Source organism: Podarcis bocagei (assembly GCF_964188305.1).
Source record: "Podarcis bocagei genome assembly, chromosome: 12".
NCBI classification, from domain to species: Eukaryota; Metazoa; Chordata; class Lepidosauria; order Squamata; family Lacertidae; genus Podarcis; species Podarcis bocagei.
In genome coordinates, this window is record NC_138137.1 from 38,828,256 (window position 1) to 38,843,017 (window position 14,762).

The 14,762-nt window shown below is 41.9% G+C and overlaps 1 protein-coding gene across 1 annotated transcript in view; it reads right to left on the reverse strand.

Annotated features, from left to right (window-relative positions):
- DNAJC1 (DnaJ heat shock protein family (Hsp40) member C1) overlaps nucleotides 1–11,447 on the reverse strand; it is a 73,709-nt gene extending 62,262 nt beyond the window's left edge. Inside the window, exon 1 of the mRNA XM_081163226.1 lies at nucleotides 11,194–11,447. Coding sequence (XP_081019352.1) covers nucleotides 11,194–11,364 — 171 coding nt within the window. The 5' untranslated portion in view covers nucleotides 11,365–11,447. The remainder of the gene's footprint in view (nucleotides 1–11,193) is intronic.
- Between the last annotated feature and the right edge of the window lie 3,315 nt (nucleotides 11,448–14,762).

Below are 14,762 nucleotides of genomic sequence, written 5' to 3' on the forward strand. Positions count from 1 at the left end.
GGCTTCTGTATGCTAACACACTCTTCCACATTACCTAATATCACTGACCTAGCAAGTGTTCCCAAATATTTTGCTGTTTGAGGGGTGTAGCTCAGGAGGGTGTTTGGCTTGGGGTGTGTCATGAGGCCAGATAAACCCTCCTTGATTGTTTTCATCTGTGCCATTGAACTCCAATAACACTTCTTGTTTGCTTAATGTGAATAAACTTGCCTACTGTAGAAAGGTAAAACCCACATTTTAAAAATGCAAAAGGGGTTAACATTTTCCTAAAGCATTAAGCAAATTTTCCCTTGCAGTCACCAACTTTTATTCACCCAATGCCTTTTAGTACAGTACTCAAGGATGTGGAGCTGAAAGTTTTCCAGTGCTTTATTTTTCCACAAAAACTTTCAATATCATATGTTCGTTAGTAACAATGAATGGATGTCAAATGGAATTAGGCATGCTTTGCAGTTTCAAAGCTTTTAGTACAACAAACATGTTAAACTAGATCGTTCTCTAGGGTATCAGATAAAAGTTCCCATTAATACTCCTAACATTTCCCTAAAATTACCCTAATTCATATAGGAAACTTTTCCCCAAAACCCATGTCACTGACAGCTTCTAAACTGACGAATCCTTTCATTGCCTTCCCTCACAAAATAATTCAGGGAGGAAAAACCATCAATTAAATAGATAGCTATCTAACGACACACTTTGATGATTTTTTAGCTGTGAAGAATGGCTCTAAAACAGATTTTGTGCATTGGAGACTACACATAGTTTTGAGTTTAGAACAGTCATATATTGAGGGAATACCTTCCCCCATATGTATCTTTCCACGCCAGGATCTAGCACAGATCACCTTTTGATGGAACAGGAGTGGGAAACCTCAGGTCCTCCATTCTGGCTCCCAAGGCCAAGTCTCTAGTCACAAGCCTTCATGAGTCCTGCCCCTCCCCTTTGCTAGGCTGAAATGCATCACTGAACTGGGATGACACCTCTTTCTTTCTTTCATGGCTAGATGTAGGATGGAGAGAGGTAGAGAGGAACAGAAACCTCTGACTTTTGAGAGGCTGGAATATAACCTACTGTACAAAAGGCCAGAGTCTATTCTCACCCTGTGATAATAGGTGGAAACTGCCAGGTTGACAGCCACCAAAGAAAGGGCTCTTTCAGTGGTGGCCCCCAAGTTACAGAAGAAAAGAAAAGCAGTGAGCCTCAAAGTAATACAGGGGGAGGGAGCAGAACTTTTACAAAGTAGTAAGGTGCCCCTGGATTTTCCATGGAAATGATCGTCAGAGCCACAATAATTCAATTTACTATTTCCAGAAATGCAACATCTCTCCTTATAATTTGGACATTTAACCACTTGAATCTACCTACCTTGTTCTTATCTCTCTCCCTCATCACCCCCCCCCAAATCCCATGACCTGTTGAGGCTTTAGAGACCAGCTTATTTAGACAAGCTTTTTATTGGTCAACATATCTACTTGGTTTTATTAGCTGTTGCATGTACTCTTCCTGCTTATTATATCCTTCAGTTAGTTTGATATTTGCTCTGCACCTTAGGAGTTTATATTGAAAGGCAGACTAACTATGCAGCTTCTAGGTGAACGAACAGCTTTTATCATTACAGGACGCATTCTATATACACGAAGAAGAGAAATTAAGTTTGATACAAGTTTTAAAAGCAGACTAGGTAGCATTCCCCTGAAGGAGGCTTGGCAAGCTCTCTTCCCCCCTTTAGGAAGTGCTGAAGCTCCATCTAGAGGCTTTTGCTCCACTACTGACACTTGCAAAATTGCCTGGAAATGGGAATAATATCAAAGTGTCAGAAACTTCCTTTGTACCTCCCATTTTGTTATTCATAATAGCATCCTACCCTGAACCTTTCCTGGCAACATTAGCTCCTTCACTGCCATCAAGTGGTAAGAAGCCAAAACTGAAGGGTTTTTTTGTTTTGTTTTTTAAAATGACATCTCCTTTAAAGTGTCAGGGCAGGTTGTTGAGGCTAATACAGATGTATAAGAACACTGTTTACAGATGAAGTAGAACTACGGTACTTGTTACCAGTTCTTAAATAACATATTAAAACGTATGAGCTGTGTCCCATCAGGAAACCCACACAGGCCACAAACAGAAGCGTTATCCATGAAATGACACATTATGTTAAGAAATATAACGACACAAGTTATATCTCTCAGCGACAAGTAACATTATTACTAAACAAAATATACATTATATTCTCAATATATATATATATTATTCAATATATTTTTTAAAAAATCTTAAGGTAGCTAGAAATGTGCGGTTCTGTGAACTACACAAACACGTTTATCCTTCTTCGAAGGACGGTCCTGTGTCATTTTAGTTAACTATGCTCCCCCATCTGACATATCCTTTTCACAGACATTTGGGATTATGCTCCTGCTTCGTTTCCTTTCCCCACTACCCTTTAGAACCAGTATGATTTCAGCTCAAAGGCACTTCTTTCCTGCCCAGCCAAAGAAGCAAAATTGAGAATGGCAGGTAGGAAGTTTAAATGCAAACCCTCCAAGTAAACTCTTGTTTTAAATCCCTGCTGTTCCACTTGCATGGCCAGCCAGACAGGTAAAGCTGCATGGATTAAATGGCGGTGTTTGCTGGAAGGGTTTGGATTTGTCAGGCACTAGGGAACAACATATTGGGATAAGCTGGCCCTGTACTGGAATGGGCTTCACTGGAAACCAAAGACGGAAACAGATGGATGGTGCTTATAATATTAAAAATATTGCAGAGCATATTTTAAACTGACTTCTGGGGAATGGGGAGAGCCGAAAACAGCAACGAAGCATCCTATTGGGAATAAAGATGCCTAGGTGAATAAGTTTCCAATCATCCAAATGGGGTCCATGTAGAAACAAGGAGCAAGTCTACAGTAAGACAGATCACTACTTTAATGCAGATGTTTCTTCTTTGGTTACCTATCCCAAGATAGCCAACATGGTGCCCTCCATATGCTGTTGGACTACTACTCCCATCAACCAGTCCATGATCAGGCATGATGGGAGCTGTAGTCCAATAACAGGAGGGTATCATGTTGGCTACCCCAATCTACACATATCCCTTTTCAAATGTTCTAAACTGTATTTTAAAGACTGGCAATTCTTGGGGGCCAAATTTAATCCAAAAGTCTACAAAGGCAAAAGTACACTGCAGCAGCTTAGCAATATGAACCCCCCCCCCAAAAAAAAGAATTAGGGATCCATTGTGTCAAGAGCCAGAAAGAAAAATCTCATCAATGCTACTCAGGTAAGAGGAATATTGAACTGGAAATCATCCGGTCTGTTGGAAATAGTAGTTTAGGTAACACAAACAGCTAGAGAAAGAAAGTTGCCTGTGCCACTTAAGATCAGGGCTTCAACAGTTAAATGGGTAGGAACAAACTGCCAAGTTTACCCTGGTGGAAAGGAACAGCAGAATTCACTAAGGACATATCCACTAGCTGACTTAGGTGTGCATGCCCAGAACCCTCTTAGAAATGCAGCAATTGGGTTCATCAGCTGTTCTGAAGAAATGAGGAAGTAAATCCACTCCCTCCCTCTCCCAACTAGGGCAGATACTAGTCCATTTCTCACCTTGTTTCTTAGCAATAGTCTTCTGGAGCAACATAATTACAAGTTTAAAACTACCCTTCAAATTGACAAATATAGTATCCATTCATGAGAGACATTATTTTTTATTAAAAATGCATTTTGAGAAATGGAAAAGTTTCCACGGGGCGAATATACAGTGTTACCTCGGGTTAAGAACTTAATTCGTTCTGGAGGTCTGTTCTTAACCTGAAACTGTTCTTAACCTGAAGCACCACTTTAGCTAATGGGGCCTCCTGCTGCTGCTGCGCCGCGGCTGCACGATTTCTGTTCTCATCCTGAAGCAAAGATCTTAACCCGAGGTAATATTTCTGGGTTAGCGGAGTCTGTAACCTGAAGTGTATGTAACCCAAGGTACCACTGTATATGGTGAAAGGGAATTCATTTTACCCCATATCAGTGATCTCCACTTTATATCATAATGGCCAGTTAAAACAAAGATAATCCAAGACTCACCATAAAAAGGTGGAAAAATACAGGAAATATAAACTTCTCCCTATGCTAATAATTAGTACAATGCAACTTTTAGACTAAAGGTGACCCAGGAAAAATTGCCAACAAAAGCAAGCCTCATTCCTGAGTTGCCACCCTGGCTGTGACTTCGCAGTTTAGAGCCTGCTTCATGCCCACAGGATAGGGGAGGCATAATCACACAAGGGTAGAATTAATCATGCAGGCAGTTACTAGGCAACCACTCACATGTGCACTATTGCTTTCCATCATAACCCCAAAGCAGTAGTTCTTTCACACAGCTAATTGGAGGAATTCACAGGCATTGGATGCTACAAATCCCACCAAAGACTATTAAACATATATAGAATATATAGAACCAGCAATGTTGTGGTTAGCAAAAGCAGGTGTGTGTTTGGTTTCGCAACCAATGGACAGACATGCAGTGCAAGAATAATGATACACACAAGTCTACATATTTCTCTATCAAGCTAGAAAGCCAATAAAGCTTTGCATTACAGAGAACAAAGCAAAGCTTGCATCAGTTGCAGTAGCAGCTAGCAGAACAAGGCACTGGAATAGCCATGGGTAAAGAGGGCACACTAGGTCAGAAGATTACACCTAGGCTGCGACCCTGACATGTAGGGCATAATTCAGAAAGATGCAGGGAGGATTTGGAAAGAATGGAAGTCATGCTTACCTTGAACTGACAGCAAGCCAGCATTAGTGCTTTAAGAAAGATATGACAAATCTCCCTGGATTTGTCATATCTTTCTCAGAGAGAGAACACACGTTGAGTCGTCAGGAGCAGACAAGGCAACTGATTCTGTGTATGCTGTCATTGGACAAGGATAAGTTGAATGTGCAGCTGTTAACCTACTAAGGTCTACAAAGCTGCCAGATAAAACTGAGATCAGGCAAAACTATCCACCACCACCCCCGTCCCATCTAGAGCGAAGTCTGCACTACAAGGCCAAACACTGGCAAGATCACTAGAAGATCTAAGGGAAACAAGAAAAGATCTTGGCAGACAAAATGTTAGAATCAAATAAAATCAGTAGCATGCTTGCAGGAGTACTTCACAATGTCTACTAGACTGACATTCTCAAAAAGCAGCAATTGATTACACACCAAATATTAGGCAACTTCACATTTGGTCCTGGGTGTAGAAGAGTGAGCTGAATCTAAGCCTTCCCTTGTTCACGCTATCTGGCCTCTACCACTTATCCAAGTCAACCAAGTCAAATGACCAGGGACAGTATACCCAGAACAAGAAATGTACAGCTAAATGCAAAAGGTGATAGCTCTGAACAAAATAGCCTACGACGAAAGGTTTTTTAAAAAAGACAATTAAATCTTCCTTCAACAGGAATCACCCTTCCCACTATTGTGTTTTATAAGAGAATACTTTTTCAATTACAGATAAAATGCTGCATTGTTTTTACTATTTCAGTTCAAATTGTGCACTTCACAAAGGACTCTCTTCCACATTAAGAATTATCAGACATTCACAAAAACATCCTAAAGCAGAGCTCCGAGACAATTTAAAACTTCTATGGAAGTGGTCAACATGTCTAAAAACTAGGACTGGCATAGACCAGGGAGCTAGCCAGAACATTTTCACAAATGTGGAATGTGGAAAACAAAACTTAAGATCTTCCTCCATGCCTCAAGGAGGAGAGCTAAGACTTCATACAATGTAAACATCAGCTGGAGACCAAGGAAGTTATGACTAATTGGTACTTATGTCTAGGTTTGCGTAAAGGTTATTCAGTATCCTCAAGAACCGCTTGAACTTCTGTTGATTGAGTTCCAGTAAGAACTTGGTGTTTTTCCATTGCAAAAAAGAAAAGAATATATATTAATTGTTTAAGAAACTACTTTACATATGCTGCTAAGAACTATCATCTTTAATCCTCCAGTTATGAAGCGGATTTTTTAAAAACTACTGTCCCATATACAGATTTTTCTTTAATCTATTGCAGATCTGTTTAGGGGCTTCTTGTCATAAGGTTATTAAGTGCTCTGAATGAGTTATTAAAATGTCAGTTCTATGTGAAAATTAGAAAGAAAGCCATTGAGGAGTTGCTATAGTTACAGGCCAAGCAGATGCCATCATCAAGTTCTGAAAAAGTTATTCAGATCTAAACAATACAACATTTGCATTGTCCTTGAAAACTGACTGGTTTTATTGTTTTGTATTCTTCATATAGAAAATGTGCTTGGTCAAGTTTTAGAAGTTGCATTTCAGCTCACACGTAGTTTAAATGTACATCCAGGTAACAGAACTACTTCACAGGTTAATTTTCTAAAGGTGCAGCAGTTATCCTCCATTTATTCATATTCTAGCAGAAGGGCTAACAATAAATTAGTTTGCTTAAAATAAAGCATTTTTTAAAGAGAGACAGAGAGAGAGTATAGGATTTAGATCAATCTATTTGTTTCTACTGAAATGCTTGTCATTATAATGAGAAATGGAATGCATGGGAGAGGCCTGTATATTGAAGAACCCACAGGTGCAGCATGTTTCTGTGCAGAAAGACACATCAAGCCACAGGGTCATAAACTAGGTAAGGTTTGTCCTCAAGCACAGCACTTTATTTTTCTCCCCTATGAATGAAGAGCAGTCATTCATTTATGTAAGAGAAAGTAAATGGGTTTACTCAGATGCTGCTGCTCAGGTGATGGATGACCTTGTGTCTGGAGTAAAAGATGCCTCTATTCCACCCTCAACCATGTCCCAGTCTGAATGGGAGCCACTGAGAACTGAGCCAGCCCTTATTTGCATAGCTTAGAAGGGGAAATATCCAGTTCTTAGAACGGCCAGGCCAAGCAGCTACTTCCTGAATAAAAAAGCAAATAATATGCCTCAAGTCTCTCTTGGGGCAAATAGTACCTCATCCCTTATCTCATACTTTGTTCGATGATCTGTGAGCTCGATTCAGGTAGTCCATGGAAAGACTGTGGAACAGACAATAATACTTGTACTATTTTTCTAATGACAGAGTTCAAGGCTCTTTCGACCAGGGCCAAATTATCAAACAGGCAAAATGGCCCAGCCATCGTATGGTGCTGGATTTGACAATGATGCCGAAAGGCTATTTTTCTTCATATTTAATCCAGAAATGAACTGTGATGACCCCCCACTTCCCCACAAATTAGAATCACCATACTACACTAATTGGTTGCATTTTGCCCATGTGTATGCACTGGAATCTTTAAAACAGCCTTCCCCAACCTATTTCAACTTGCATCAGCTTTGGTTGTTGGAACAGCTGCACTCATATCTGGACAGGGACAAGCCAGCTACCATTGTCTATGCTCTGGTAATCTCTAGGTTAGATTAAATATCTAGGTTAGATTACTGCAACAGTGTTATACATAGGGGTGTCTCATAAAATGGTTCAGAAACTTCAGCTGGTGCAGAATTTGGTGGCCACGTTGTTCACCTGGGCAAGATTGTTTGAGCATATTACACCAATCCTGGCCTGACTGCACGGGCTGACAATTAGTTTCCAGGCCCAATTCAAAGTGCTGGTTTTGACCTATAAAGCTTTAAACAGCTCAGGACTGCAATACCTAAAGGACCACCTCTTTCCATATGAATCTACCCAGACACTTGAGAGGCCCTTCTTGCGGGTGGCAACACAGAAACAGGCCTTTTTTGCATTGACTCCCCATTTGTGGAAAGCTCTCCCCAGGGAGATTCAACTGGTGGCTTCATTACATGCCTTTAGGTGCCAGCCAAAAACATTCCTCTTCAACCAGGCCTTTGGCTGATTAACCAAATCCCTCTTAAATGTATTATGGGAGAGGGGAATTTGTTTTCTGTTATCTTTGTATTATGTATTTTATGGTTGGTTTTCATGTTGTAATTTTATGTTGTGAACCATCCTGAGATCTACAGATGAAGGGGGTATACAAATTTAGTAAATAGTAGTAATAATAATAATAATAATAATAGTGCCACTCAACAAGTTCCGCAGCTCCCCAAATAGGTGACCATTGGTAATATTGGCTGAGGCTGACAGAAGTTATAGTACAAACCATCTAGAAGGCACCTTGTTGGGCAAGACAGCTCTAAAGTCTTATTTTTTAAATGACAGGCTAACTGTGATTGATTAACATCTGGCTAGTTCATATGACAACATTGAGGTAGGTCAAAGACTTTGAGAACTTAAAGAAGAAGAGTCACCTGATCCAGGGACAGTCCACAAATACACTGGCATATTCCTACTTCTTTTTCTTAATGGTGACATGGACCAGTCATAACGTAAAAATATTCTCCACAACTGTGAGCAGGATGGTGGGGTGGGGTAGAGACAAGCAGCAATAAGTAACTGTTCACTGCTGCTGCTCAGGCTGCACAGAAAAAGCATTTTGGTTCCTGAAATTCATTCTGATTGTGCAATGATAAAATATAACTGATAGAATTCTACAGGATGTGGTATTTGTGTGTGAAAAGAGTCAAGATCCCATGATCCTCAAGCATGCACCTTGGCAATTATGTGGGCTTCTACAAGTTCCCCTTCCAACTGCAAGTTCTCAGGCTTCAACAAATGCTGTTCAGGGGAGAGCCCTTTTAAGATCAGTTGGAGTGACAGATGTAATAATAATAATAATAATAATTTTTTATTTATACCCCGCCCTCCCCAGCCAAGGCCGGGCTCAGAGCGGCTTACAAGCAATAATAAAAACAAGATGAATGATTACAACTTAAAAACAAAAATAAAATACAACATTAAAATAATGGAACATTAAAATATTAAAATGTAGCCTCATTGCAGGAGAAGGAAAAGAAAAAAGAAAAGGGGGGGGGGAGGGAATCAAATTGGCTCCAATCCAAAGGCCAGGCGGAACAACTCTGTCTTACAGGCCCTGCGGAAAGAAATCAGATCCTGCAGGGCCCTGGTCTCATGAGACAGAGCGTTCCACCAAGTTGGGGCCAGTGCTGAAAAGGCCCTGGCTCTGGTTGAAGCCAATCTAACTTCCTTAGGGCCTGGGACCACTAGGGTGTTGTTATTTATGGACCTTGAGGCTCTCCGTGGGGCATACCAGGCGAGGCGGTCCCGTAGGTACGAGGGTTCTAGGCCGTGAAGGGCTTTAAAGGTCAAAAGCAGCACCTTAAATCTGACCCTGTACTCCACCGGGAGCCAGTGCAGCTTGAAAAGCACTGGATGAATATGCTCCCATGGCAGAGACCCCGTGAGGAGCCTTGCTGCAGCATTCTGTACCCGCTGGAGTTTCTGGGACAGCTTCAAGGGAGCTGTAGAAGCATGGTTCTTTGGATCCGCCACCATGGATCCGCCACCATGTTTTAAATATATAAAAAGTTCTCTAGTTAAGTATTCATCATTATATTCACTCTCACTTACACCACAAGAAGGGTTGGTTATCAATCTGCAAAACATAAGTTCATAGTAACTGAACCAGTTATTACATCATTTTACATTAATGTCTGAATCAGAACTGAACATGATGATTAGATTCGGTTCAGAGTTAGGTTTAGGTTTCAACTATGCCAGTTTCAAATTGAAATTATACCACACACTTCAAGGAAAATTTGATCCTCAAGCAAAGTAGCTACTCCTGTCCAAACATCAGGAGCAGAAGATAGATAAATACTTTATTCGGCTATAAGCCCACAAGGTAAAAACCAATCAATAAATAAAATAGCATTTTACATTCTAAAATATCAACTAACTCAGCAGAAATAAGCTGAGCCACCTGCTGACTAGGTTCTGCCAGATCTGCTACCTCAGTCTTTATTTAAAAAGTAAAACGTAAAATCCATTCAAATCTGTTTCAGAATAGTTAACCTGATCTTTTACAATACTGTTTAGCTGGACACTATTTCCTAATACAAACTTAAGATAACTTTTAAGTTTCCCTAGTAGCTCCTCAATACCAGCCACACATCCAATGCATTTATTTATTTATGGCATTTATATATTGCTTTTTAATCCAATGGATTCACAAGTTAGTACACAATCAAGATAAACAACTATAAGTAAACCAAAACATCAGTAAAACTACCAAATAAAATAAGTATCAGTAAAATCAGTGCCACAAACACAGCAGCAACATCTTGTTATTGATTAAAAACTAAAGGTAAAGAAAATCACTTTTAACCCACAGCTAAGATGTTAAAAGGAAGGGTGGCAGACAGACCTTTCTGAGGAGGGAACTCTAAGGATGGGATACCATTCCTATGCCCAGTTGCCACCAGACAAAACTCCAAAGGTAGGGACACACAGTGATAGGCCTCTGAAGGCAATGTTAATGAACAGACAATTAGAATATTGGGAGCAGCCCATTCTTCAGAATATTAGATGGAAATAGCAAGAAAATAAGCATGCATCACATGGCTTCCTCCACAAACGGAAGGGAAACGTGCAAGTTTTCACTCACAAATCTGGACAGGTTTAGGGTGCAAAAAAGTCTCCAAAAAAAGGGAAATAGGCCACTTCCATAAAATCAGTGGGGTGGGGGAGAATAGAATATGCTTGCAGGTTTGGTGGCCTAGATTTGAAAGAAAAGGGGAAGTCTCCTACAGGGGTTTGGGATGAAAAGAAGTGAGATAAGATAGGGCAACTACATTTTAAAATAAAGGTGGAAGGCAGGAGGAAAGAGCAAAATGGAGCCTGCAGGATCCAAACACAGAACACTGCACCTTTAGAAGAGGTCTGGATGGGAAATATCCAAACATCAAAAAGGAGAATAAATGGGGCGGGGGGGGGAGAGGTCAAGGGAAAGCTGGGTTTCCTCACCACAGGGAGAAACGGTGGTGAGTGGGCAACAAATAAGCTGCAAGAGGTAGAAGAGGCAGCACTGCATACTTTAGAAACACACGAACACAACTTTATAACCCACACTATAGACCTGCTTCACAAACCTCCCCTCAGATACGTGGAGCCAAGCAGCAGCAGCAGCCGCCCAAGAAGTTTATCTGCATATGCTCAGGAGCCCCCTTGGTTCCGGCTCTCGGCCGTCCCAAACGCTCCGGGCCCCGGGTTTCAGGGGAGGTCGCAGCAGGGCCCAGCCGGAAGGGGAGCAGGAACGGCGGGCCGGGCCAGACCCCGCGCCCACCCCGGGGGGGGGGTTTCCTCCTGGCGCTGCCTCCCCTCACCTGCTCAACTCCCAGGAAGACGTAGAAGTTTTGCGGGACCTCCTCCACCAGGTCGAAGAGCTCCAAGTCTCCGCTCTCCCAAGCCGAGGCGGGCTGAGCGAGCAGGAGGAGCGCGAGCAGCAGCAGGGGCCGCCGGCGCAGCCCCGCCGAGGGTCGCGCGGAGAAGCCCATGGGGCCGAGCAGCTGGCCTCCTCAGCCGGGTTCTCCTCAGAACAGCCGCTTGCGGCAGGACCCGGCAGACGTGGCCGGGCAGGACGCTGGCCTCCCACTGCGCATGCTCCAGCGTCCGCGCCGGTTCCGCCCCTCCCCCTGCGAATCCCACGGGGGGAAGAGCAGGGCCTCCGCCAATCGCCGCCCGCCGCACCTCTGTCGTCACGACGCCTAGCAACCGGCCGATGCCGGGAGGCTTGTGTTTTGGGAAGGCCTGGAAGAAAAGAAACCTCCAGCCAGGCCGAGGGAGGCTGCGAGGGGAGGGCAGCTGCCAGCCGCCCCCACATCCAAGGGGAAAGGAGGCCTCTCTCGCGCTATAAACAAAACAGGATCCTTCGCAACGGCACACAGCCACCTATAAGCGCCCACAAAAAAAGCCTCCCGCGCGCTTGTTGCGAAACTTTTCCCGACAGCGTGACAGAGGGGAGCCTGCAAAAGAGCCGGGCCTGGGAGGCGTGGATTCACACGTCAGCTCAAGACACGGAACTCGCTGGGTAGATCTTAGGTTCGGTCTGCTAGTCCTACACTCCCTAGGTTGCTGCGGAGATACGAATGGGATAATCGATCGAATATAACTGCAGAGTTTACTGTATTATTCAGCAAAGGCCTCAGAGAGAGAGAGAGAAGGAAATTATATTCCAAATGATGATTCAAGCTTTGTCGCTTTCACGGATTTGTCATAGATGAATCTTAACAAGTGCCTCTATTCACCAACTGATTTTGGGAAAGCATATGACGTTACACAAAGGAGACCTATTTCTGCCCACACAATCGTTTTACATAATGGGACTGTCACTAGGATGATCATTGCTGATTTGTTTTCAGTCCCTTTCCTTATCATTGTAAATACAGTACTGATTTTGCCATTTTTGCTGCTGCAGCATCTGTGGTTGATGCCGTCAGTGAACTATCCGCTATGACCCCAAAATCTTTTGCGTCACAGCCACAGTACCAATCTGTAGGTGTAGATGTGCATAATATTAGACATGTTACGTCAGTAATGCTCTGCCCACCTTCACCTTTTTGCAAACAGTTACTAAGCTTGTGGTTGTTAATTTGTTTTAAACTGTTTTTAATGCTGTATTTTAAATTGTTGTGACTCACCCTGGAAATGTGCTCACTTTTAATTCCTTTGTGTAGAGTGGGACAAAAACATTTTCACCTTGCACCTAAATGAGGACATCAGTGTCATTTGTGATGGAGTTCCATAACCTCAAATATACATATTTAGCCACACTTTTATCTTCTCAAAGGAATTTAAAATGAGTATAAAGTTCCAAACACTACTGTAAATCTACCTCAACAAAAATTAGTAAATCAGTTATCAGCTAAAACTCATTCTCAGGTGGTACTTAATCGCTGTCAGGCTTCACTACATGAACGCTAAATACGTATTTTAAAAGGCTGCCAGATATCAAGACAAAACCAAGAATGGATTCTGTGGTGCAGTGTTCATAGCCATAAAGCACCTAATTGTGATTGCTGCTCTTGTTGTTATTACCAACAATTACTACTGCATGGTACAATAAAAGCAGGTTCTTCCCACAATCTAAAAATTAATAGACCAAACTGTGCCTTATGGCTTTTCAATCAGCACTCACTTCTCTTATTTTATCAGGAGTTATTGATCCATAAAGTCGTGGAGTGGGATGGGCTTTAGAAGCAGCATCTAACCAAAGATACATCTGTAGAAACTGGTTTTTGTTTTCTTTGATGTATTAAATATCTAATTGGGCTGGTACAGTCTAAATCCAGTATTTTAAATATAACCAGTATGATGTTCTGCAGTAAAAGCCCATTAGAATTAATACTGCGGTCTCCCCTGCATTTCTTAAAGTGTATTTTATGAAAAGCAGCCACAGCAGCTTTGAAGTCTGCCACGGGAGTGTTGGTGTATGTGTGATCTTAAACCTTTTTCCCCATGCACCAAATTGTCTTTCCTATGCTACTTTTCCACTCACAGGAAGAAAAGATTCTGATCAAATTCACATCCTCCCATGATAGCTTTTCATTACATCTATTTGCTGTGTAACAATGAGTAATCATAAGTCTATCTGAATCTGACAAAGCTCAGTTAAAGGGAGACAATATATCTTTTAATTCTGGATTATAATATCAACACAATATTTGTAACAGAAATAGCTTTGAATTTCAATTATTAAGCCATTATGTTACCATCGCATTCGAAACTTTTGTGGTAAAGATAAATATCCATCAATGAATACTTGCTTTTAAAAATATTGTCGGTTAAATCACACTTAATAGTAATAATAATAATACCCCATAACAACCTCTTATGCTGGAAACTATGTTGGGCCATGCTGCTGGCTATTGAGGGACAATGGGCAAACTTCATTCTGAATTCCGCTGGCAACCTATGTGAAATAAATCCTAAAAGCACAATCTACATGGCACTTAACTTTCTTTTTGATGGAACCTTTTGCGTGCAAATATTTTGAGCAATTCTGGAGCACATAGCAAACAGGCAACTCCTGTTTACAGTTATTGTATAATCAGATCTCTTAATGATGAGTAATCAAAAACTTGGTCACCTCTGAGCATTCTTAAACAAGTTCTATGGTGTACACTGTTCATGCTGATTACCAGGAGGCAGGGCAGTTGGGTCTCATCATTGCCCCATGAAAATATTTCATAGAACACAACTATAGTAGTAGAAGTCTCAGGAGGTGCCTGGGTCACCCATCCGAACTAGCTATTGCCCTCCTCCTGGGCTGGAAGGGCTATAAAAGGCTTCCTGTTGAGGCTGAGACCTTGCTTGGGTAGCAAGCTCTTTCTAACTCTAATGTGATGCTGTGCATATCACTGCATGTGACTCTCTGCTCCCCTCTATCAACTGCAAATAGTTCAGACTTGGCAGGAAGATTGGTAATGGGGGTACGCTGTCTTTCAGGGAAGCTTGTCCACAATGTACCAATGCTGACTTCTAACGAAGGAATTGCTGGCAGAAGTTCAAGGTCACCCAACACATTTTGAACACAACTGTTCTAGACTACAATCTACATACTACAGAACACATTGTTTGAAGTCTGGGACTTAAATAATAGCACACAAATAAGGTGTTTACTTACCCAAACAGGTAAGAGCTAGTCATTCTATTAATTTAAAATAATTGCCTGCGAAGAGCCTAGACTTAAATCCCACCCAAATGGCCAACATAATCCCATAATAATGCGATAATACCTCAGCCAAAAGACTGTTGCTTCTACCTGTCTAAGGAGCTGAAACCAAGCCTAGCTAGAGCAGGCCTGGTATCAGCTCCTGACATCCTTCAACAGCTGCCAAGGCCCCAATGTCACAGAAAGAACCATCACTGCTGCCTGTCCTGGGCCTCCTTTAAA